This window comes from Mustela nigripes, chromosome 5 (assembly GCF_022355385.1).
Source record: "Mustela nigripes isolate SB6536 chromosome 5, MUSNIG.SB6536, whole genome shotgun sequence".
In the NCBI taxonomy this organism is placed as follows: Eukaryota; Metazoa; Chordata; class Mammalia; order Carnivora; family Mustelidae; genus Mustela; species Mustela nigripes.
The window spans coordinates 125,570,405-125,597,299 of NC_081561.1; the positions used below are offsets into that span (position 1 = coordinate 125,570,405).

The following is a 26,895-nucleotide window of genomic DNA, read 5'->3' on the forward strand; positions in this document are numbered from 1 at the left end:
CTATTTTCAGAAATTTACATTTGCATATCCCCTTATGACTTTTAAAGTTTGAACTTGAAAGAATTAAGCCATATCAGTTTCCTAGGACAAACAGGCCTTAAAGGTGAGTTCACTAATTTGGGGTATTGTTTTAGATGGTTGAAATGTGCATTTATATCTCTAGGTCTTAGACATTTAAAAATATTTTCAATTCTCTTTTACATCTCTGAGTTTATAAAAACCTTTTCTCGATTCTTTTGTTTTTCTTCCTATTTCATGACATTTTCTGGATCTGGAGATATATATATATAGATATATCTATATATATATCTATATATATATACACACATACACACATATATACATACACTCTTTCCTACAACACTCAGATTTGTAGAATATTGTCAACAGTAAAGATATAGGAGATGGAATAATGCCTTTATTACACAGATGAGGAAACTAAGAAAATAAGTTGTCTTTGCTTACTAGTTATTTTTCTAAAATGTTTCTTAAAGTTCCTATTGATGTTTGTACTGAACTATTTATTTCAATATTTAAAAACTATTAATTATTTAAAACATTATAAATTCCAATATTGGTAACTGCAAAATTGCTGGCAAAAAGAAGTATCATTGTTCTTAGCTGGTGTGCTTGTTTTCTACTTTAGTTAAGCATGAGATTTTGGAGCCACATTGCCTTTAAAATTAGACAGCAGCTCTACCATTTCCTCTAGGAAATTACTTAACTCTCTCCGATGCCTCAGGAGAAATTAAGTTAGTTAATACACACAGAGCACTTATGGTGTCTACTACTTAGTAGGCATTCAAAAATGTAAGTTGTTAATATTATTTTTTAAATTATTTTCTTAATTTTTTAAATGTTTTGTACTAATTTTAAAGAATATCCTACATCATGAAGTTTCTAATTTCACTTGTAAAATGGAATATTAAGACATTAGAGGTGCATGCCTGGCTGGCTCAGTCAGTAAAGCATGTGACCCTTGATCTCAGGGTCCTAAGTTCAAGTCCCACGTTAGGCATGGAGCTTACTTTAAAAAAACAAAAAAAAAGAAAGAAAAAAGAAAAAAGAAAGAAAGACATTAGATAAACAGTCTAGAGAAAAAGATGAATGTTCTCAATTAAAACCTGAGAGATAAAATGAACTGTCCAATGTTAACTGACCAATTAAAAACAAAACAAAACAAATGATAGAAACTAGGTCCATAGACTTCTACTTTGGAGTTCTTTCCACTTATGTGGCTTTATAGGTCCCCTCTGAGAACTATAAAATAAATAAGGGCTACACAGCTTAACACATCATGAAAACATAAGTTTCACACAGAAGTGAAAGCTGGAGCTCCTTAGGAATGATGTAGTTAATCTGATATTCTAATTAGAAAAACTTGTCCTTTAAATATCAAAGATGGCCACAGAGCATAGTTTTGGTGTTTATTGATGACTGATGCTGTGCACAGTGAAAATGGCCCCAGAACAAAGACAATTAAGCCACATGAATAACAACAAACAATGCATTTTCCAAAATGTTTAAAAAGAAACTTTCTTGGCACAGCCATACTTTCCAACAAACCCACTTTAATGTGTTCATAGTTTACAGTATCAGCTATGACCTCAGGGTCAGGCATTTGTCAGTTAATGGCCTGTTGGGCTAATGGCCTTCAGCTTTGCCTTGGGCACACGAGTCCTCCAGTAGGTCATTAGCTGCCAGGAAAGGGCTCTTCCCCAATCACTATTGCTAAATAAATAAAATTTGCTCCTGGGTTAAAGCCCCATAAGCCAACTTTGGCTTAGAGTGAATTTTTTCCATGAGTATTTACAACTCTGAGGACCCAGGAAAATGATGGAAATGCTAAAACCAAAATTATATCAACACAACTAAGCTATATGTGGCTACTAATGATAAGCAGTCACATGGATCCTTTTGGATGCTCTTACCTGTTCTTTTGCTTATGGGGTTCAAATTTGGTATCAATCTTATAGAACCAGGCACCAGATTACCAGATTATCTGTAAATCAGTTGTTTGGAGCTCATACCTCATTTTCCTAACATTCGAGGTTATAAATGGTGGGTAGGTTCTCAGGGCAGCCCATAACATTAGAAATGCCATACACTTATAATTGAAAATCAAATAGAAAACCACAATCTTATAATACTTGCAATTAGGAAAACAAAACTAAACAGGAAATATTTTTTAAATGGCCTTTAAACATTGACAGTTATAGGGAAATTTGGTTTAATAAGAAAATGAGGGTAGAGACACTGGTTCTTTCTCATATCCACTTCATTTCTAATTATATAACTTTCCTTCTTTTTTTTTTTTTTAACTTCCCTTATTCTTAACAAAAGGCCATTCCAAGCTTCACTCTGATGTTTGTCAACTACTCAGTAAAGTTTCTTGGCTGATTTTTCCTTTGAAAGGAGCACAGAGAAGGCAAAAGGATGGATAACAATTTTTCTGAAATAACAGGAAGATAAAGAATGAAAAAAACAGGAAGAAAAGGGTTGAAGAGTGTGTGTATATGCTCTGAGGATTGCCCGAGATGAAATTAACAGATTTGGGAACAATAAGAGACAAAGAAACAGGCACTGAGGACCAATCTATGGGATAAAGGAAGGACAGTGAAGAGATGTGAGGTCAGGCAGCTGACAATGGAGGGAAAGGGATCAGCTGTTCATCTACCCAGTACTTTTGTTAACTCCTATCTCTGGAAGTTCCTTGAGTAAAATCATTAGAAAGGCAAAAGGAAGAGTACTGAATAACTCAAGCTGAAAAGATTTTTTTTCTCCCTCTGGCTTTAGAGAAATAGCAATTTATGCCAGTGAAAATGGAGAGGGAAAAAAAAAAAGCTGGCTTCTGATTAATTTTATTTCTGGAAAGTAGAAAAAGGGATTGACAAAACTGAGGTTATTAAGTATACTATGAAAGTGCCATACCAACATATTTCTACCTCTCATGGCCAACCAGGGTGTGGGCTTCAACTCTACCCATTTTAGAGAATAGATTTTTTTTTGTAGAACACAGACTTTTTAAAAATGGGCTTCTTTGAATTCCAGATGGAAGAAATTCCCTTCTGGGTCATCAACTTCCTGGTGGACAGACATTCAGAGAAGTGTCCATTTTGCATGACGGCATTTGACCTTCTTTTGGCAAAAGACACTTCATTCCATTGTTTTATGGCACCCAAAGGGCAAAGGTCAAGTTTTTAATGAGATCATAAATTTTAAAAAAGCATAATTATTTGTCTTCTTGTTTCTAGTACACTTCTCAAACACCAATCATTTATCACTTTTGCCTTAAAGATCAAGAAAGTGGCTCAGAATGAATATAGTGTCTGTTTAATAGTTAGCTATGTTAATAAATGATAAACTGGAAAAACTGGGGGATTCTGAAATTATAATTTTGTCGTAGCATTTTGGCTTCTTTAACTGATAGGGAGATAGTTGCCTTTATTGTTACAACATATGACACCCAATTACCTTCTGCACACATTTACTCTAGTCCTGAAAACCAATACTTGAGTGGATTATATGTAGAAAAAGAACATTAATTTTGAGTGGGAGACCAAAGAGGCTTAAAGATATTAATCAATAATTTCAACAAATAAAGCAATAATTTCACACAGGGTCATAATATCTATTTTAAATGAATATGACAAAGAAAATCTCAAATTTCCCATGATATATTACATGTTTCCAGGTTTCACTTTTTTTTTAAGGTAGGCTCCATACCCAATGTAGGGCTTAAACTCATGACCACAAGAACAAGAATGATATGCTTTACCAACTGAAACCCCTAGGTTTCACTTTTTTTTTTTTTTAAAGAGAGATGGAACATGTGCATGAGTTGAGGGGGAAGGGGGCAGAGGGAAAAAGAGGGGGAGGAGAAGAGCATCTTTATAGGCTCCTCACCCAGCATGGAACCCAATGCAGGGCTCAATATCACAACCCTGTGGTCATGACTTGAGCCAAATCAAGAGCTTAACCGACTGAGCCACTCTGGTGCTCCACATTTCACTTTTTTTTTTTTTTTTAAGATTTTATTTATTTATTTATTTGACAGAGAGAGAGAGAACACAAGTAGGCAGAGAGGCAGGCAGAGAGAGAGAAAGAGAGGAGGAAGCAGGCTCTCTGCTGAGCAGAGAGCCTAATGTGGGACTTGATCCCAGGACCCTGAGATCATGACCTGAACCGAAGGCAGCGGCTTAACCCACTGAGCCACCCAGGCGCCCCCACATTTCACTTTTTAACATGAATTTGAAAGTAGAATTAATACAACAAATAATATAAACATCAAGTAACCAATAGCAGTCTCTTTATTAAAATATATAGATGGTGTAAAAGGAAGAGATTTATATGCATAAATTAAACATTATTTATACAAACAAAAATCTTCCTTGTAAACAACAACATATTTATGCCTTTAGGAAAACAAAGTTAACATAAGGAAATACATCAGCTATATAAGGAGTACATCTGTGCCCCTGGTTATTTAGAAAGATAAATCACTAATGCTTAATAGAACAGTCCCCAGGAATGACATCACGATAATGTTCAGGGGTGCTCAAACAAAACCCAGGCTAACTCACATTCTCCCACCTGATGTAGAGTGAAAGGTCCATTAAATGAAAATGACTAAACAAATAGAAAAAAAAAAAAAACCAAAACCATGGTGAGTTCAATTTTTTAAATACTAGGGTTATCACTATAGATGTAAAATGAAAGACTTAAAAAAAGATGACAAGTAGTAATCCACACAGCCTTATTTGTACTGTGGCTTAATCCTAAACTACAGATCCAGTCTACAAAATAAACAGGGACCTGAAAAAAACCTCTAATGGTCAGCCAGATTTTTAAATTAGAGTGCTTTTCCATTTCATGTTTTCCCCCCAATTATTCAGCATACCTGGTAGCTTGATGCTCGGACACTAAAATTCTAGACTCTGGTATGACCCGATCATTCCAGGATTCAGTGATAAGTCTACATGAACACAACAGAGAGCAACTTATTCCAATGGAGTCAGGGAATTTATGGCTTAAAAAGAGGCATTCTAAGGTCTCAAAGCCTAGGGTTTGTGGATAGTGAAGTACCAGAACAAAAAGCTGTCCCTGGCTTCCATAATTGAAAATGAATGAAAACTCAAAATACTAATTTTTAAACTCATTCTTGAATTCAAAATTTTGTTAATTCACACTTATGTGACGACAACTATAATAGTAAGAAGACAATTACCAGAGGATTAATATACCAATTTCTATACTTAGAGATATTTAAAAATCTAAGTGTTACCTAAGGCAATTACCTTGAAGACCCCTAATATCTTCAGGGAAAAGCCAAAGGGAGAATAATTGACTTTGCTAATTTTACCCTTGGCAATTATAAAACAGCTCTGAATTTCTTATCACTGCAGAACACTTGTTCTTACTGTCTGCCCCAGAAGAAGTACAGAAATAAACACATAATGCAGAAATTCAGACAAGAATCCAGTAGCATTCCCCTTCTCCTTCTCTGACTGCCTCTCTGCATACTTGTGATCTCTGTCAACTAAATAAATAAATAAATAAACTAAAAAACAAAACAAAACAAAACAAAAAAAAACAAAAACCCAACAAAAAAACCCAGTAGCACAAGAAAATGGAAAATTGGTAGAATGAGTAAGTCATAAAAAATTAAAGTTGCTACAAATATGCTAACTTTAATTACCAAGTTAAATACAGACCCTCAAAAAAAGCTGTCACTGTGAAAAGAGTGACATACTATATACTGAAATTCTGTATTAAGTTCTGTCTGTTCCCTCACTGCTATGGTCTCTCTTTTCATTGCCTTTTTTTTTTTTTTTTTAAGATTTTATTTATTTATTTATTTGAGAGAGAGCAAGAGTGAGAGAGCACAAACTGGAGGGGAGCAGCAGAGGGAGAGGGAAAAGTAGGCTCCCTGCTGAGCAGGGAGCCTGATGCAGGGATGTATCCTAGGACCCTGGGATCATGACAGGAGCTAAAAGTCGACACACCACACAGACTGAGCCACCCCAGGTGCCCCTCTCTTTTCACTGCTATTGCTGACAAATTTTTCTTTTCTTCTTTAAAGAAAGGTACAATTGACATACAATAGCCTATTTTAAGTGTACATTACAGTAATGCAATCTTTAAAAAAAAGATTTATTTTAGAAAGAGAAAGAGAGAGAATGGGGAAGGGGAAGAGAGAGAGGGAGAGAGAGAATCTTTTTTGTTTTGTTAAAGATGTCATTTATTTGCCAGAGAGAGAGAGAGAGCACAAGCAGAGGGAGTGGCAGGCAGAGGGAGGCCAGAGGGAATCTTGAAGCAGACTCTGTGCTGAATGCAGAACTGGACATGGGGCTCGATCTCACAACCCTGAGATGGTGACCTGAGCTGAAACCGAGTCTGACACTTAACTGACCGCGCTACCCAGGTGCCCCAGTGATGTGGTATTTTGATACAGTGCAGAATGAGCTCTACAAGAAGTCTAGTTACTATCCTTCACCATACAAAGTTATTACAATATTATTGTGTTCCTTAGGCTGTATATTACATCCTGTGACTTACTGATTTTATAACTGTAAGTTTTTTCTCTTAATTCCCTTTATCTATTTTGTCCACGAAAACCCCACCCCTTTGTTTCTTGTACCTATGAGTGTTTCTGTTCTGTTGTTCATTTGTTTTGCTTTTTAGATTCCACATATAAATGAGATTATATGACATTTGTCTTTCTGAGTCTGATTTATTTCACTTGGTATAATACCGTCTACGTCCATCCATGTTGTCACAAATGGTAAGATTTCACTCCTTTTATGGCTGTGTAATAGTCACACACACACACCTCCATATAAATATATATAGCACACGGTATATATACCGCAACTTCTTTACCCATTCATCTATCAACAATGTTTCTTTCTTGTAAGAGAAAATTAAAACATCATTAAATAGAAATCTAACTTTACTAAGGCATTCACCACATGTATAGAACTTGAAAAAATTTAACACTGCCCCAAAGAAATATTTATCACTATCTCCTCCTCCGCCTAAAAAATGTTTATTGATTAGTACTATCCTTAATCAACTTAAGCTTCTGGGAACTCATTTAATAAAATTAGTCTTCTTCTGAGGTATAACTATTTTCCTTAAAAAAAAATAAGCTGTCAAGTATTTAAATGAAAGGAATTCATTCTGAGTACAGAATATTTGCTTTATCAAAGAGAATTCTTGACTTTCAAGAACTTTTGTTACCCCTTATAATCTCCTCAGTTTAAACTAGTGTTCACATGGTTTGGAAACCCTGTAGTATGATTAAAAGAGAGGTACTAGGAGCCTAGATTTGTAGAGACCAATTATAGACCCCTGGACATGGTACTCAAGATGTTTCACAAGAACTGATCCAGTGAAGTATCTTTTGAAATGGACCTTCATAGAGCCTTTAAAATTTTCTTCAAATTTTGAAGAACAAGAAACAAAAGGATCCTATTTTTTTTTTTTAAATGAACAGAATGGTTGCATAGAAGAAAGGCTTCAATTCAACACACAATTATCACATTTAAAAATATATATACCAGGGTGCCTGGGTGCCTCAGTAGGTTAAGTCTCTGCCTTTGGCTCAGGTCATGATCCCCACGTCCTGGGATCGAGCCCCACATTGGGTTCTCTGCTCAGAAGGGAGCCTGCTTCCCCCTCTCTGCCTGCCTCTCTGTGTACTTGTGATCTCTCTCTCCGTCAAATAAATAAATAAAATCTTCAAAAAAAACCCAAAACAAACAAAAAAACAATATACCATGGACTAAAAAGGAAAAAGAAATTCCTCACCAAAAAGTCAATAAAACGAAAATCTAAAAGTGCAAAACGGTGTAGAGACCATGAAGGTATTAGAGCTCACTGAAGAGGAAGGAAAATGCCTGATCATTCTTATTTCAAGGAGAAGCTTCGGGCTGAACTGTTGTTTGGATATGCAGTTTTTATTTTGTGTGTGTGTGTGGGGGGGGGTTGGTTTTCTTTTCTTTTCTTTTTTTTTTTTTAATCAAATACTGCCACTGAAATCCAGTGCCTAATGGAGCAGATGGTGGAGGTCTTAGACTCTGGAACATTTATAGTGATGCTTCTGAATGCAAAACACCAAGAGTGTTTCACAAACTATGAAACAGAATTGATTTTGATGGGAGTAAAGCTTCCATTTTCTCTGAACTTGAACTGCACTGAAAGAAAGATGTGTGAATGATGCAAGCTAGCTAGGAAAAAGGAACACATTAAACATCATTCCCATAAAGTGAGTTTGCTAAAGCAAACAAATACTTGTTTATGTCGTTACAGTATGATTATATTTGTATGAAATACCATCTTCTTAACCTTATGTAAGATCTCATCAGAATAGCTTAAAGTATGTTAAAACTAATGATTAGAGAAAACAGAAATTTGTTGAAAGGCAGTAAGTCTCGTTTTAAGGTGGGGCCAGGCTGTCAGCTAATTACTGAAATGTGGATCTAGTTACCAAATCCTGAACAGCTCTTCTTCTTAGGTATGTGGGTCTAACCTACGAGTGGCCAGTGCCAGGCACCAGAAACAATACCAGGCCTGTACTTTCTGAGGTCTCCTCCTTTCCCAAGACCTAAAGTTCATCACAGACCACAGCAGGTATAGGTCAAGAGGAAAGATGGATGCTGCCGTCAGAGAGGGGCTCTCAAAGGCAATGGACCTGTCATCCTTCCACTAACATATGAATTCCAGTTAAGGCGAGGATTTAGTGAGATGCATCAAAGCAGACTATACACATAGAAAATAGAGCAATTTGAAGGTAAATAAAAATAAAAAGAATACCCAAATGGTAATAAATCTCTAGAGGGAAATCTGAGATGCTCTATTATTCCATTTTATATAATCAATTCATTTCTTACTCTGGCTTCCTTTCCATGTGAATATAAACTATATATTAAAGGTACCATACCATTTCCCCCTACAAATCAGCAAGTCCGTCTCATGAAAATATGTGCTAGCCAAAAGTGTGATGGGGAGATAAGGCAGAATGCTCTTTGTCTCCTAGTATCTGTTATGTGTATCTTCGAGACTTTTGTCTGGGCACATGGCTACTCACAAGAAAGTTTATATTTCCTAGTCTCCCTTATAAGTAGGTGTGGCCATATAATTAAATTCTGGCCAGTTGGTAAGCAGAACCATCCTAAGTGACTTCTGAGAAATGTCTTGAAAGAGGTGATACTGTATAGTTTATCATCCAAACTGGGACACTTGAGAATAAAAGGGAGTGCTAAAAAAAAAAAAAAATTATCCTTTTTGAAACATGTATTTATTAGCAATTGACTTTACTCTGTTGGTAGACTTGTTAACAAGTTCAAAAACTATTTTCAAAAATGAAATTTAGGGGCGCCTGGGTGGCTCAGTGGGTTGAGCCGCTGCCTTCGGCTCAGGTCATGATCTCAGGGTCCTGGGATGGAGTCCCATGTCGGGCTCTTTGCTCAGAGGGGAGCCTGCTTCCCCCTCTCACTCTGCCTGCCTCTCTGCCTACTTGTGATCTCTCTCTGTCAAATAAATAAATAAAGTCTTAAAAAAAATGAAATTTAAAAAGAAAAACATATATCCATGTACATTAAAACAAAAAAACTCTATATTGATTATTTGAATATTAAAAAACAGCTAGTAGAATAATTATCCTTTTTTTTTTTAAAGATTTTATTTATTTATTTGACAGAGGGAGACACAGTAAGAGAGGGAACACAAGAAGGAGGGGTGGGAGAGGGAGAAGCAGGCTCCCCCTGAGCAGGAAGCCTGATGCAGGGCTAGATTCCAGGACCCTGGGATCAAGACCTGAGCTGAAGGCAGATGCTTAACGAATGAGCCACCCAGGCACCCCTAGAATAATTATTCTTGGTATCTATTTATATACTTTAACACATTTCTTAGCCATATCTGTCCCTAATATTATGTAACTGGCATTTCTCTGAAGAATGTGCTTTTATTTTATTTTTAAAAAGGTTTTAAGTAATCTCTACACCCAACATGGGGATTCAACCAACAACCCAGAGATCAAGAGTCACATGCTCTACTGACCAAGCCAGCCAGGTGCCCCTGAAGAATGTGCTTTGAAAAATACAGCATTTTGGGGTGCCTGGGTGGCTCAGTTGGTTGAGTGTCTGCCTTTGGCTCTGGTCATGATCTCAGGGTCCTGGGATCAAGCTCCTTCTTGAACTCCCTGCTTGTAGGGAGACTGCTTCTCTCTCCTCTCTGCTTGTGCTCTCTCTCTTTCTTTCTCTCAAATGAATGGATAAAATCTTTTAAAAAAAATAGATATATATACATATATATATATAGTATTTAAGAATAAAACTGCCAGCAATATTCGTCACAGGGCTTCTTATGACTAATTTGAAATTATTGATAACTTCAATTGATTCTTATTGGTAGATCATTGAGAAAATGCTCATTCTACAGATTCTAGTTACCTGGTAAGCTCTGAGCACATCTGCTAGATGGAAGAGAAACTCAATTCTAATTTTTAAGATATTGTAAAGTGTAACTATTCCAGCCCAAATATTTTTTTTTTTAAAGATTTTATTTTATTTATTTGACAGACAGAGATTACAAGTAGGCAGAGAGGCAGGCAGAGAGGAGGAAGCAGACTCCCTGCTGAGCAGAGAGCCTGATGCGGGGCTCGATCCCAGGAAACTGGGATCATGACCTGAGCCGAAGGCAGAGGCTTTAACCCACTGAGCCACCCAGGCGCCCCTGGCCCAAATATTTTCAAGGTACTATCTTTTTGCTTCCTTCAGAGTACCTTTCTTTGACAAATATTTTTATAAGACAAAGCTTGTCAAATAAATTGCCTCTATGATTCTTCTGAATGTTTTTACTAAAATTAGATGCTACAAAATCTAGGCCTTCTCAATTTCATTTTACTCGTATATGTGTAATTTATTCAAAATAGCAGCCATACCAAAGTATTCTTCTTGCAAGGTGAGATATTCCAAAGCACAATTATAGAATTGTAAATTTTAATCTTGGGTAGCATTTGAGATCTTACTATTTATTTTGTTCTGTTCCTCCCTTGTTTTTGTAAGGAAAAATTCCAATGGAATTTTCACTCATTGTTTTCACTGTAATTCCCTAAAACGTTCATTATGTGTTCTATTTGTTGAAGACTTCTACATTTCTAATGGATTTTGAGCAAGATGTCACCAAAATCTTATGATTCATGTATAACAAAATTAATATTTTGTTATTATACATATATAATGTATACATTATATATAATATAATATAATGTTGGGTATAAAGATTTTGAAAATCTGATTAATGGTAGGCAATAGAGACAGAAGGTACACACTGTGGTGCTGTATTTTTGTACTCAACACCAAAATCCTCAAAATCTTACAATTTGAAGACTTGAACATTAAAGATACTTGTAAATTTTAATAATAATACCTTCTATTTCAATTAATAGAATGTTAATACTTGTTAAGATGCGATTAGGAATTATGGGTACATCACAGTGAATTCCAACTACTCCATAGTTTCGCAGTGTAGCAAGGACATTTTTTTTTTTAAGATTTTATTTATTTATTTGACAGACAAAGATCACAAGTAGGCAGAGAGGCAGGCAAAGAGAGAGGAAGGGAAGCAGGCTCCCTGCCGAGCAGAGAGCCCGATGCGGGGCTCGATCCCAGCACCCGGGGATCACGACCTGAGCGGAAGGCAGAGGTTTTTTTTTTTTAAAGATTATTTATTTATTTATTTATTTGACAGGCAGAGATCACAAGTAGGCAGAGAGGTAGGCAGAGAGAGAGGAGAAAGCAGGCTCCCCGCCGAGCAGGAAGCCCGACGCGGGGCTCAATCCAAGGACGCCGGGATCACGACCTGAGCCGAAGGCAGCGGCCCAACCCACTGAGCCACCCAGGCGCCCCCAAAGGCAGAGGTTTTAACCCACTAAGCCACCCAGGTTGTACTTTAACCCATGGCGCCCCCCATGTTGTACTTTACATTGAATTTCTAAACTCACTCATAATGGTTTTATCTTTGATAGAGTATACTTCCAAAAGCTTTACCTTGGTCCCATAGTGGATGGAAAAAATGAAACATTTTTTTTAATTAACTAAAATGATTTAATACTTTAAGTACCAGGCTGGCACTCAACTGAAACTGTAATTATTTAATTGTTTCCAACATTTTTCTTCTGCCAAGGGAGCCAACAAATATAAAGTGATTGCTTACCTTCTCCTATGTGTACATTAAAAACCTGTAGATGAGAATGAGTGAAATTAATCTGGAAAAACAGGCATTTGTCTACAAGTTAGGTTTCATTTTTTCAGCAGATTTGATGCTTCCTGTTTTCATGTGGTTAGTGATACCAGTATGGCCTCTGCAGTGGATAGTAAATGCCAACATTTTGTGCAAATTACACATTCCTTATCAACTTTCTCAGTACTTTAAAAAATGAAATGTATAGTTTTAGCTTATTGCTGCCAAAAGGGTTTATTGCAAAAATAAAGTGCTGCCAAACAATAAAATAATTATAGGTTTATATTACACAAGCCAATGTGCTCAGTTTACTCCCTACCCTCTCTGATCGGTCTCTATTTCCCACAGGTCTTCACCGATGCCCTACTTCTTACCTTACTCTGTTTCCCACTGGACTTTGGGACTGGTACCTAGTAGCTTGGTGACTCTTGTAGGCCATAGTACATTTGGGAGATACATCAAGTGGCCAGCTGGGGCAGCAATGTCAAATACTTCTACACCCAATACAGGAAGAAATTAATGGTTAATCTAGACATTCACTGCACTTTGTTCTATGAGCAGCTGCCCTGTGTTCTGTTCTTGATTGGGAGGTATATGAAAGGGTTGGGAAAAGAGATGAATTATTGCTGGTTGTCCTCCAGATTTAACATCTACATGAAAACATTCTCCATTGTATATGGGTCTCCCATTCTACTAGCCACACTAGACAAAAACTGAGGCAGAGGTTGGAAGTATAAAGTAGACATCTATGAAACCCATCCTGGATCCTCCTAATGTAATTATTAGTAACTGTTCTCTGTTAAAAGAAGAAAATCCAAGACAAATGTTAAGTCATTTTGGAATTCTGGGACAGTGGACTTACACTGAGACTCTCCTTAGCAAACGAGGATGTACCCTCTCTTGACTTTCAGGTGAAGGAGATCTGCTTTTCTCTGTCTTCCTCCTCCTCCCTTCCTATTGACCAGAGGAAGAACATGATGGCAGCTATCCGGGGCCAAAATTACAGAGTAAGATAGGGATGGCAGAGCAGAAGACAGAAAATGCCTTTGCTCTTGACTTTGGAGAATCAACCCAAGACTATACTGCCTAGTTCTGGATGTTTTTACATGAAAAAGGATAAATCCTATCTTGTTTTGACCACTGTTATTTTATAACTAAATCTAACTCAAATTCATATACAAGGAATATCTCTACAATTTTCTAGAGAGCAGCTTGGCAGTATGTATCAAGAATGCTGAAAATGTCTAAACCCTTTGAGCCACTTTTAGGTACTTATCTGAACAAAATAATCTGGAAGGAGGGATACTACTGTGTAAAGATGTTTACTGCAGATCTGTTTATGACAATAAAAAATGAGAAGCAACTTAAGTGCCTAGAATGAGACATTTGTTAAATAAATGATATTACATCTAAATAACTGAATATTATGCAACCACTAACAAATTTGTGAAAAATACTAATAACATGGGAAAATACCCACATCATAATACGAAGTAGGAAAAAATAGGCAGGACTATACATGTAAGTTCTTATACATGTAAGTTCTCACCTATGTTACAAAAAATTCACATATATAAAGGTAGGAGTAAGCAAACAAAAAGCTTAAAAGGAAATACATCACAATATTAATAACAGTGATTATCTCTGGATAGTGAGGCAATATAGGTAATATATGTTTATATATATATATATTCTCTCTGTTAAATATTTAACAGTATTCTATAATGAACAAATCATTATAACCAGAAAAAACCCGAGTTAATTTCAAAATTCTTTGCTCGCATTTACCAGCTTTACTGGTGTTGACACTCCACCACCATCATTACAATTTTACTGAGCATCTCCATGCGGGGAGCTAGGGCAGGGGGGCGCACAGACCTCCACATCTGGAAGTCATCCAGACACGAGTAACCTGCCCGCCATTACCTTGGTGTTCTGCAGCAACGCTAGTCCATTGCAGGCATTTGCTAGAAGAAAGTCTCCACTCAGGATAGCTATTTTATTTCCAAACTGCATGTCTTTCAGTGGTCCATCAGAAGATTGCAGCTCATTTAAATTTACTATGCCACGATGCACGAGGAGAGCAGTATGGATAAGTTCCGTGATCTCTGCCAAACTTCTTTGACTGAAACATGAAGGTGAGACTTGGCTGAGTGTCAAGAACATCACCGTATCAGTAATGGCAGACTTCAGTGCTCAACAGCAAACTATTTCAGTGACTAGTCCCTCTCCCTCTTTTTTTTTTTTTTTTTTAATTTTATTTGACAGACAGAGATCACAAGTAGGCAGAGAGGCAGGCAGACACAGAGAGAGTGGGAAGCAGACTCCCCGCTGAGCAGAGAGCCCAATGGGGGCTCGATCCCAGGACCCTGGGATCATGACCCGAGCCGAAGGCAGAGGCTTTAACCCACTGAGCCACTCAGGCGCCCCAAGACTATTCCTTTTTAATGAAGTTTTAAATAGAGGCCTCTCCACTGAGCAGTTTGGGATCTATAAGCAGATCTTGACATGTTCCTTCCCTAGAACATTCCTCCCCCTCCCTCTCATGAATAACCAGGACTCCCAGAGAGAAGCTGCTAGTGGGGCGACTCTCTACCGTTCCATTTAGATACTCTGCTACCAGCATACCCTTCCCACCTCCGCAATTTTAGGATTTCTGAAATTCCCTTCTAGTACCTAAAGAAACTCCAGTTTAAGGGGGACCATAAACATTGTCAGGCATTAAGTTAAACACTTTCATATGTTATCTTTTTAAATTCTAATCCAAAGCTATGGGATTTGAAGGTGAATAAAATGTGGTCTCTTTCTTCAAAGACCTTACATATCAGAATAAAAACCAAGATATATACCTACAGCAGTGAATAAAACAGAGAAAGTCCTGGAGAAGTTTATAGTATAGTACTGTTTCAGAGGGGATGTCAAGAAATGTTTCTTTTCTTTTCTTTTCCCCTTTTGAAAGATTTTACATACTTATTTGAGAGAGAGAAGAGAGAGCTCTAGAGGGGGTTACTGGGGGAGGGGCAGATGGAGAGGGAGAAGCAGGCTCTCAGCTGAGCAGGGAGCCTGACTTGGGGCTCGATCCCAGGACCCCAGGATCCCATGACCCTGGGATCCCAGGACTCCATGATCATGACCCCAGCTGAAGGTAGATGCTGACCAACTGAGACACCTAGAAGAAAGAAATGTCTAAATATTTCTTTTCTTATACTTTTCTGTACTTTGTACATTTTCTACAATGATAAAACCATTACTTTAAAATCATAAAAGCCCAAACAATTATTAAAATACTTAAATTTCATAACCATCCTATGGTAGGTATTACTAACTCCTTTTTATAGGTGAGAAAATCGTTGCACACTGTTAAATGACTTTCCCAAAGGCATACAGTATACAGAGCTGGAAATCTGTTGGAATCGGTTACAGATGACTTCATGTGAATCGCACCACTTGGTTTCCATGCTCCTGTGTTGTCCTTTCCATGCTGACTCTGGGCTTAGCCGTGTGACTGAAACATACTTTGTCCCATCCATGTCATGTCTCCTCCTTGATTAACTCTGAGTTGAAGTTAATCTTCCTCTGCCTGGTCAGCTGGATGTCAGCAAATGTGGGACAAAGAAGATGGGGGAGTATTTTTGCATTGGGGGCTACTCTCTTGGAATGCTGTCCTGACGCTACATGTGAAGAAGCCTCATCGGGCCTCCTTGAGAATGAAAGACAACATGCAGGGAAGAAAGCCCAGCTTTCCTACCCATGCTCACCCTCCAGCCGACCTACCAGCTAAATGTAGCCACATAAATAAATCCAGGAGAAACTAGCAGAGGATCAGTCCAGCCAACCCAAAGAACTATGAAAAGTAAAATGTTTGCTGTTTTAAGCCACCAAGTTTTGGGGCAGTTTGTTATGCAACAGATAACTGTTAGGGACTTCAAAATCCAACCTATTTCCACTATACCAGGGTGTTCCCTAGATTGCCAGTTGCAAGATTTTAAAATTTTCTCTGAAGAAGGTAAAATTTGTGCTGGCCCTTGAATGACAGGTATGATTTCTACAGCTGGAGAGAAGGGGCAGACACAACAGTAGGAATTAGGAACCTCAGAATGATGAAGAATAGGAATCAAGATTGGGTGAAGGCAAGAGGGGAAAACATGACCAGAGGGTGAGGAGGTCATTTTGGTAAAAGCATAGGATCTGTGTGGATAAGTGAGAAGTAGGAATCTAGAGCTAGATTATAGCAAGTTAAAGGGTCTGAATTTTGTTACACAGGCAGTTTTTGAGAAGGAGGGATGATATATTTTTTTAAAGTGATTTAGGAAAAATATTCTGAAAGTGATATGTACAAAAATCTGAAAAAGTAGACAGTGAAAGTAGAGACATCAGTAAGGGAGGAAGCTATTACAAAGGCCCAAGGGAAATGTAACAAAGGGGCCTCACCTAAAGGTCAAATTTAAGCATTTGAACTAGGACAACCTTAAACATAAAGACAAATAAATATAGAATAATCAAATAATAAATATGAGACTTTTTAATCCTGTATTAAAGACTACTGAGAAGTTAACAGAAAACATTTAAAAACAAACAAATGGAGCTAACGTTTAGAATTAGCCTTTACAGGGGTGCCTGGGTGGCTCAGTGGATTAAAGCCTCTGCCTTCGGCTCAGGCTCAATGTGGCTCAAGCCCCACATTGGGCTCTCTGCTCAGCAGGGAGCCTGCCTCCCCATCCCCTGCCTGTCTCTCTGCCTACTTGTGATCTCTGTCTGTCAAATAAATAAATAAAATCTTAAAAAAAGAAAAGAAAAGAAAAATCACATTTTTAATTTCTTTTGTTAAAAAAAATCAAAAGAATATGAAAAATGACCCAGTGGATATAAGGTACTTGATTTCAAATTAGGGGAGTAGGAGAACATGAACCAGTGAGTTAAATAGTTTCTAAATAAAGAATATATTCATAGTGTAGATGGAAACCTCACTACATCCCAAAGAAAATCACGAATGATAGAGGCTTAGAAGACTACTGAGAAGTTAACAGAAAACATTTAAAAACTAACAAAAGGAGTTAACATTTAAAATTATCCTAGGGCGCCTGGGTGGCTCAGTGGGTTAAGCCGCTGCCTTCGGCTCAGGTCATGATCTCAGGGTCCTGGGATTGAGTCCCGCATCGGGCTCTCTGCTCAGCAGGGAGTCTGCTTCCTCCTCTCTCTCTCTCTGCCTACCTCTCTGCCTACTTGTGATCTCTCTCTGTCAAATAAATAAATAAAATCTTAAAAAAATAAATAAATAAAATTATCCTTTAGGGACTCCTGGGTGGCTCAGGGGGTTAAGCCACTGCCTTCGGCTCAGGTCATGATCCCAGGATCCTGGGACTGAGTCCCGCATCGGGCTCCTTGCTCAGCAGGGAGCCTGCTTCTCCCTCTGTCTCTGCCTGCTTGTGTGTTGTCTCTCCATCTCTTCCTCTCTGACAAATAAATAAATCAATAAAATCTTAAAAAATAAATAAATAAAATTATCCTTTAAAAAAGTAACTAAGCAGCCAAGAATACTATATCCAGCTAGGCTATCATTGAAAATAGAAGGAGAGATTAAAAGCTTCCAGGACAAACAAAAACTGAAAGAATTTGCAAACACCAAATCAGCTCTACAGGAAATATTGAAAGGGGTCCTCTAAGCAAAGAGAGAGCCTACAAGTGGTAGATCAGTAAGGAACAGAGACAATATACAGTAACAGTCACCTTATAGGCAATACAATGGCACTAAATTCATATCTCTCAATAGTTACCCTGAATGTTAATGGGCTAAATGCCCCAATCAAAAGAAACAGGGTATCAGAATGGATAAAAAAATAAAACCCATCTATAGGCCTTCAAGAAACTCATTTTAAGCCCGAAGACACCTCCAGATTTAAAGTGAGGGGTGGAAAAGTATTTACCATGGTAATGGACATCAGAAGAAAGCAGGAGTGGCAATCCTTATATCAGATCAATTAGATTTTAAGCCAAAGACTATAATAAGAGATGAGGAAGGACACTATATCATACTCAAAGGGTCTGTCCAACAAGAAGATCTAACAATTTTAAATATCTATGCCCCCAACGTGGGAGCAGCCAACTATATAAACCAATTAATAACAAAATCAAAAAAACACATCAACAATAATACAATAATAGTAGGGGACTTTAACACTCCCCTCATTGAAATGGACAGATCATCCAAGCAAAAGATCAGCAAGGAAATAAAGGCCTTAAACGACACACTGGACCAGATGGACATCACAGATATATTCAGAACATTCCATTCCAAAGCAACAGAATACACATTCTTCTCTAGTGCACATGGAACATTCTCCAGAATAGATCACATCCTCGGTCCTAAATCAGGACTCAACCGGTATCAAAAGATTGGGATCATTCCCTGCATATTTTCAGACCATAATGCTCTGAAGCTAGAACTCAACCACAAGAGGAAGTTTGGAAAGAACCCAAATACATGGAGACTAAACAGCATCCTTCTAAAGAATGAATGGGTCAACCGGGAAATTAAAGAAGAATTGAAAAAAATCATGGAAACAAATGATAATGAAAATACAACAGTTCAGGGGCGCCTGGGTGGCTCAGTGGGTTAAGCTGCTGCCTTCGGCTCAGGTCATGATCCCAGGGTCCTGGGATCGAGCCCCGCATCGGGCTCTCTGCTCGGCCGGGAGCCTGCTTCCTTCTCACTCTCTCTGCCTGCCTCTCTGCCTGCCTCTGATCTCTCTCTGTCAAATAAATAAATAAAATCTTAAAAAAAAAAAAAGAAAGAAAATACAACGGTTCAAAATCTGTGGGACACAACAAAGGCAGTCCTGAGAGGAAAATATATAGCGGTACAAGCCTTTCTCAAGAAACAAGAAAGGTCTCAGGTACACAACATAACACTACACCTAAAGGAGCTGGAGAAAGAACAAGAAAGAAACCCTAAGCCCAGCAGGAGAAGAGAAATCATAAAGATCAGAGCAGAAATCAATGAAATAGAAAGCAAAAAAACAATAGAGCAAATCAACGAAACTAGGAGCTGGTTCTTTGAAAGAATTAATAAAATTGATAAACCCCTGGCCAGACTTAGTATAAATAAATAAAATCATGAATGAAAGAGGAGCGATCACAACTAACACCAAAGAAATACAAACTATTATAAGAACATACTATGAGCAACTCTACGCCAACAAATTTGACAATCTGGAAGAAATGGATGCATTCCTAGAAACATATAAACTACCACAACTGAACCAGGAAGAAATAGAAAGCCTGAACAGACCCCTAACCAGTAAGGAGATTGAAACAGTCATTAAAAATCTCCAAACAAACAAAAGCCCAGGGCCAGACGGCTTCCCGGGGGAATTCTACCAAACATTTAAAGAAGAACTAATTCCTATTCTCCTGAAACTGTTCCAAAAAATAGCAATGGAAGGAAAACTTCCAAACTCATTTTATGGGGCCAGCATCACCTTGATCCCAAAACCAGACAAGGATCCCATCAAAAAAGAGAGCTACAGATCAATATCCTTGATGAACACAGATGCGAAAATTCTCACCAAAATACTAGCCAAGAGGATTCAACAGTACATTAAAAGGATTATTCACCACGACCAAGTGGGATTTATTCCACGGCTGCAAGGTTGGTTCAACATCCGCAAATCAGTCAATGTGATACAACACATCAATAAAAGAAAGAACAAGAACCATATGATACTCTCAATAGATGCTGAAAAAGCATTTGACAAAATACAGCATCCCTTCCTGATCAAAACTTTTCAAAGTGTAGGGATAGAGGGCACATACTTCAATATCATCAAAGCCATCTATGAAAAACCCACCGCAAATATCATTCTCCATTGAGAAAAACTGAAAGCTTTTCCGCTAAGGTCAGGAACACGGCAGGGATGTCCATTATCACCACTGCTATTCAACAGAGTACTAGAAGTCCTAGCCTCAGCAATCAGACAACAAAAGGAAATTAAAGGCATCCAAATCGGCAAAGAAGAAGTCAAATTATCACTCTTCGCAGATGATATGATACTATATGTGGAAAACCCAAAAGACTCCACTCCAAAACTGCTAGAACTTGTACAAGAATTCAGTAAAGTGTCAGGATATAAAATCAATGCACAGAAATCCGTTGCGTTTCTCTACACCAACAACAAGACAGAAGAAAGAGAAATTAAGGAGTCCATCCCATTTACAATTGCACCCCAAACCATAAGATACCCAGGAATAAACCTAACCAAAGAGGCACAGAATCTATACTCAGAAAACTATAAAGTACTCATGAAAGAAATGGAGGAAGACACAAAGAAATGGAAAAATGCTCCATGCTCCTGGATTGGAAGAATAAATATTGTGAAAATGTCTATGCTACCTAAAGCAATCTACACAGTTAAGGCAATTCCTATCAAAGTACCATCCATCTTTTTCAAAGAAATGGAACAAATAATTCTAAACTTTATATGGAACCGGAAAAGACCTCGAATAGCCAAAGGGATATTGAAAAAGAAAGCCAAAGTTGGTGGCATCCCAATTCCGGACTTCAAGCTCTATTACAAAGCTGTCATCATCAAGACAGCATGGTACTGGCACAAAAACAGACACATAGATCAATGGAACAGAATAGAGAGCCCAGAAATAGACCCTCAACTCTATGGTCAACTAATCTTCGACAAAGCAGGAAAGAATGTCCAATGGAAAAAAGACAGCCTCTTCAATAAATGGTGTTGGGAAAATTGGACAGCCATATGCAGAAAAATGAAATTGGATCATTTCCTTACACCACACACGAAAATAGACTCAAAATGGATGAAGGACTTCAATGTGCGAAAGGAATCCATCAAAATCCTTGAGGAGAACACAGGCAGCAACCTCTTCGACCTCAGCTGCAGCAACATCTTCCTAGGAACATTGCCAAAGGCAAGGGAAGCAAGGGCAAAAATGAACTATTGGGATTTCATCAAGATCAAAAGCTTTTGCACAGCAAAGGAAACAGTGAACAAAATCAAAAGACAACTGACAGAATGGGAAAAGATATTTGCAAACGACATATCAGATAAAGGGCTAGTGTCCAAAATCTATAAAGAACTTAGCAAACACAACACCCAAAGAACAAATAATCCAATCAAGAAATGGGCAGAAGACATGAACAGACATTTCTGCAAAGAAGACATCCAGATGGCCAACAGACTCATGAAAAAGTGCTCCATATCACTCGGCATCAGGGAAATACAAATCAAAACCACAATGAGATATCACCTCACACCAGTCAGAATGGCTAAAATCAACAAGTCAGGAAATGACAGATTCTGGCGAGGATGTGGAGAAAGGGGAACCCTCCTACACTCTTGGTGGGAATGCAAGCTGGTGCAGCCACTCTGGAAAACAGCATGGAGGTTCCTCAAAATGTTGGAAATAGAACTGCCCTATGACCCAGCAATTGCACTACTGGGTATTTATCCTAAAGATACAAACGTAGTGATCCAAAGGGGCACATGCACCCGAATGTTTATAGCAGCAATGTCCACAATAGCCAAACTATGGAAAGAACCTAGATGTCCATCAACAGATGAATGGATCAAGAAGATGTGGTATATATACACAATGGAATACTATGCAGCCATCAAAAGAAATGAAATCTTGCCATTTGCGACTACATGGATGGAACTAGAGCATATCATGCTTAGCGAAATAAGTCAAGCAGAGAAAGACAACTATCATATGATCTCCCTGATATGAGGAAGTGGTGATGCAATATGGGGGCTTAAGTGGGTAGGAGAAGAATCAATGAAACAAGATGGGATTGGGAGGGAGACAAACCATACGTGACTCTTAATCTCACAAAAGAAACCGAGGGTTGCTGGGGGGAGGGGGGTTGAGAGAAGGGGGGTGGGGTTATGGACTTTGGGGAGGGTATGTGTTTTGGTGAGTGCTGTGAAGTGTGTAAACCTGGAGAGTCACAGACTTGTACCCCTGGGGATAAAAATATATGTTTGTAAAAAATAAAAATTTTTTTAAAAAGTAACTAAAAGAAAGGAATAAAAACATATTTTATTAGTATCTTGTTCACTAATTTATAATATCAACACTGTGAAAATCCATAAAAAGTCATGTTTCACAAAGATCACACAATAGGACTGTCAGCAAGTGTATAACTTAGGAAGGGTTAAGCACTGGACAGATGTTTCATTCAGTCAGCTTATGAAAGAACATAATAACCATGTATGCAAGAAGTTGTAGGTGTTTTGAATTACTCCGAGGCTGAAACCAAATAATTGTGAGCTTTTTAAGAAAAGCATTTATAATCATAAAACAGCATTCATTAAATAAATAGCAATCTTTAAATGCCACTTGGTCAGAATCAACAAAAACAATTGTAATAGTAAAAGTGAAAAGCCTTAATTTGTACAGTATGCCCCATTTACAAAGAACTTTCGTTTCTATTATCTACTTGTAATTCTAATTCCAGCAGGTCTAGGGAGGTTAAATACTTGATCAAGAATATTCAGTATGTAAAGGACAAAGCTGGAACTCAGAGCCACATTGTCACAATGACCAATGATAATTTAAAATGTTTATTTGCAAATGAACAGTAAATGAGAAGGGAAAAAAGGCCCAAGTTACCAATGTTACCAACACTGGTATATGCCCACCAAAACTTGTCCAATTTTGAACCCTAGTTCTAAGCACTACAGAAGAGAATTTTCCTTTCTTTCTTTCCTTTAATTTAAGATTTTATGTATTTATTTGACAGACAAAGAGAGAGAGTGCACAAGCAGGGGAGCAGCAGAGGGAGAGGTAGAGGCAGGCTCCCTGTAGGAAGCCCGATGCGGGGCTGGATCCCAGGATCCTGGGATCAAGACCTGAGCAGAAAGCAGACGCTTAACCAACTGAGCTACCGAGGTGCTGCAGAAGAAAATCTTCTAGGAGAAAATAAATTATGAATAGATTTGACTCCTTTTGTTCATAATAACTTGGAAAAGTAATCAACTTGCTTCCCAATCATTTGATCAGAAGTGATCAAATGGGGGCGCCTGGGTGGCTCAGTGGGTTAAGCCGCTGCCTTCGGCTCAGGTCATGATCTCAGGGTCCTGGGATCGAGTCCCGCATCGGGCTCTCTGCTCGGCAGGGAGCCTGCTTCCTCCTCTCTCTCTCTCTCTGCCTGCCTCTCTGCCTACTTGTGATCTCTCTCTGTCAAATAAATAAATAAAATCTTAAAAAAAAAAAAAAAAGAAGTGATCAAATGATTTAGCCAGTCAGGAAATCTGGATAACAGTTCTGCTTCTGCCTATGACATCACACAGTTCAGGGGCAGATCTCTTAAACTCTGAGGTGTACAGTCTTCTCATCACTGAAGGAGAAACAATTCCTTCCAGTTCCCAAATCCTATGATTCAGGGATTGACTGACTGACTGATTTTAAAGATTTGATTTATTTATTCGACAGACAGCACAAGGAGGGGAAGCAGCAGGCAGAGGGAGAAGCAGCAGCAGACTCCCTGCTGGGCAAGGAGCTTGATGTGGAGGGGCGGGGGGCGCTAGATCCCAGGACCCTAGAATCACTTCCAGAGCCAAAGGCAGTTGCTTAACCGAATGAGCCACCCAGGTACCCCCGATTCAGGGATTTAAAAGTTAGCTAGACTCGGGCGTCTGGGTGGCTCAGTGGGTTAAGCCGCTGCCTTTGGCTCGGGTCATGACCTCAGGGTCCTGGGATCGAGTCCCGCATCGGGCTCTCTGCTAGGCAGGGAGCCTGCTTCCTCCTCTCTCTCTCTGCCTACTTGTGATCTCTCTCTCTGTCAAATAAATAAATAAAATCTTTAAAAAAAAAAAAAGTTAGCTAGACTGGCAGTTAACAATTACAAAGAGACCAAAATATTGCTATTAACACTACTTTTTTATAGAAAATAGAAATGATATGATTTGTCATCTTTGAAATCTGTCCTGCAATTCCACTATCTGGTAGTGGGCTCTCGATTTCTAAGATTTTATCATCAGATAAACAACTCCAGATCACATTATGCCAGAGTATAATTTAGCGTATAGCAGAGAAGCAGTGACAGTATGAAAGAATCTGGGAAATTTTTCTTCTCATTATCTTATTCCTGTTTTAGCCAACCAAAGCAATCTAGTAAACTTTCAACATACTGGGTTTTAAAAATTATCTTAAATAAAAGTCTTCATGCCATTTTATGTACATATATTTTCGTACTCTTGGGTATTTTTCATGCTAAATCTTGATTGGAAAAGAGTCACAAATGAATACCACTTATGTTAAATAATCAGAGTAGGGAAGTAATTACCACATTGAATGAAACTGAGGATTAATCAATGTTTCTACAAAAATTTTCACCAAATCACTTTCTTTCAGTTATACTAAACAACTTCATCTGTTCTGGTCCATTTTTTCCCCAACATTTCTCCAAATTTTTTTAGCATCCTAGGTTTTAGACGGGATGATAGCAGCCATTGCTAGTCACCTATCCATTTTTATGTTCCTCACTACCAATGTACCTTTGATTATATATGGAGTGACAATGGACCCACTTAAAAATACCTCTCCAAGATCCCCTGAGGCCAGTAGTGATCATGTAGCACAGTCTGGCCAAAGATTGTAAGCAGAAATCTACTAGGAGGAGCTTCTGAGACATCTCCTGAGTTCCTGATGTTAGGGGACAGAGTCAGTTGGTGTGTTATGTACTTCTGGAAATTTGGGCTTACCCTTTTTCCTGTCTGGAAGATGACCCAAATACTTTCCTGCCTAGAGGATGGCCCAGAAGAGACCTAAGGATCCTAAAGGGGGCCCCCAACCTAAAGACGGTAGAGCAGAAAGAACAGAGAAGCTCGGGGCCCTAATGACTTACTTCTTCGAGGGCTATACCAGCTCTGATGTGTTCACCTCTAGACTTCTTGTTAGTGGAGATAAACACTGCATTCTTTTAAGCTACCGTTGTTAGAGTCCTGTTATGTGCAGCTAATAGCTTCCTGAAAGCTATGGTTAGTAAAAATTGTACCATAAAAGATAACAAAAATATTTTATGTTCATATTTATGTACTCTGGCTTTATTCACTTAGTATTTCTTAGAGGGTCCCTGGCTGGTTTGGTTGGTGGAATGTGTGATTCTTGGTCTTGGGGCCATGAATTGGAGCCCCACACTGGGTGTAAAGATTACTTTAAAAATTTTAAGAGTTTTAAAAAATAATTATCTCTTGGAGATAGTTCTACACCGTTTACAAACAGAGAATCTCCCTTCTACCTACCATTTCTACAGAAGTCTACTGTATGGGTGAGTGACACAACTTTTTTTTTCATACAACTTTTGTTGCTACAGGGTGAGTGATAAATATATTTTTGTATAAAGAATTTTTAGGACTCAGTCCAAGTCTTCCCATACTTTCCTAGAGTTAACCCATTCTGTGCTCGAAAGTCTCTGAACAGAGTGTTACTTACTGTACTATCCTATAATTATTTCTTTAGTCATCTATCTTCCTGCTACCCTTCTCCCTCACTGCACTGTAAATTATACTATCCCATTTCTCTAGGCTGCCTACAAATGTTTGTTAAATGAGTAACTCTAATTATCAGTCAATTTTATAAAGGTATAGTGTATTATTATGATTCTTAGTTTCAAAAGGGAAGGATGATATCAACTACAAAGTCAGGTTCATAGAATCAGAGTTCAAAGTGACCCCAGAGGTCAATTAAGCTCAATTAGCCCCATCCAGGGATGAGTATAACTACCTCACAGGAACCAGGTCTGCTGATAAGCAGTTTTAATTATTAGAAATTGTCCTTTATATTAACTTGAAATCTTTTCAAATGTTTTACATGTTTAAGCTGGCGTTAAAACAGTAGAAGGGTCAATTGTGTTTCATTACACAGGCAAGGGAGATAAAGACAATGAAGCCTTCTTTCCTTTTTTTTTTTTTTTACCTTTTTCTTCCTCCTTCCCTCCTTGCTTTCCTTCTTTTTGAGAGGTTAAACTATAGCAAAGAAAAGTACAGATAGTAATATAACAAATACATAATATTCCATTTGGAAATAACAAAGGTTTATACTTTGTCATTTTTAACTGTTTTTAAAGATGCATTTTTAAAAAAACCTTTTTATTCTGAGAATTTTTAAATATACCGAAGTAGAAAATGTGGCATAAAGAACCTCTGTGGGCTCTAATCTTGCTTCAGCCGTACCTTTCACTCTTCTTGTCGACTATTTTGAAGTAAATGCCAGGTATCATCTCATTTCATCTGAAAATACTTCAAATATCCTATTTTTTTAAATGCCTAAGAGCAATTATGGTTCCAACTTACTAAATTATTTATTATTAGAAATGAAAAAGATCAGAAATTAATTACTAAATTATTACTTTGAACCAATTAACTACTGTATGCTAAGTATTTCATGAAAAATAATTTTGGAAGCATAACAATAATTCAGTTAACAGATTAATAAATAAAATGATGTCAAACTCACAACAGCTTCTGAAGTAAGCATTATTATCTCTACCATACAGAAGGGAGGTGGGCTGGTAGGCTAACTGACTTGCTCAAGTTCATATAGCTAGTGAACTACAGAGCCACAAGCTTGGGGCTCTTTAAATTGTTAGGGAAAAGATAGATTATTTCTACAGAAGATGTT

General features: G+C 37.9%; 1 protein-coding gene across 2 annotated transcripts in view; it reads right to left on the bottom strand.

Moving 5' to 3' along the window:
* The window catches only part of PDSS2 (decaprenyl diphosphate synthase subunit 2), a 259,962-nt gene that overhangs the window by 87,629 nt on the left and 145,438 nt on the right, over nucleotides 1-26,895 (bottom strand). For both annotated transcript variants that reach the window (XM_059401140.1, XM_059401141.1), the window contains exon 3: nucleotides 14,173-14,371. In XM_059401140.1, the coding sequence (XP_059257123.1) occupies nucleotides 14,173-14,371 (199 nt within the window). The remainder of the gene's footprint in view (nucleotides 1-14,172; nucleotides 14,372-26,895) is intronic.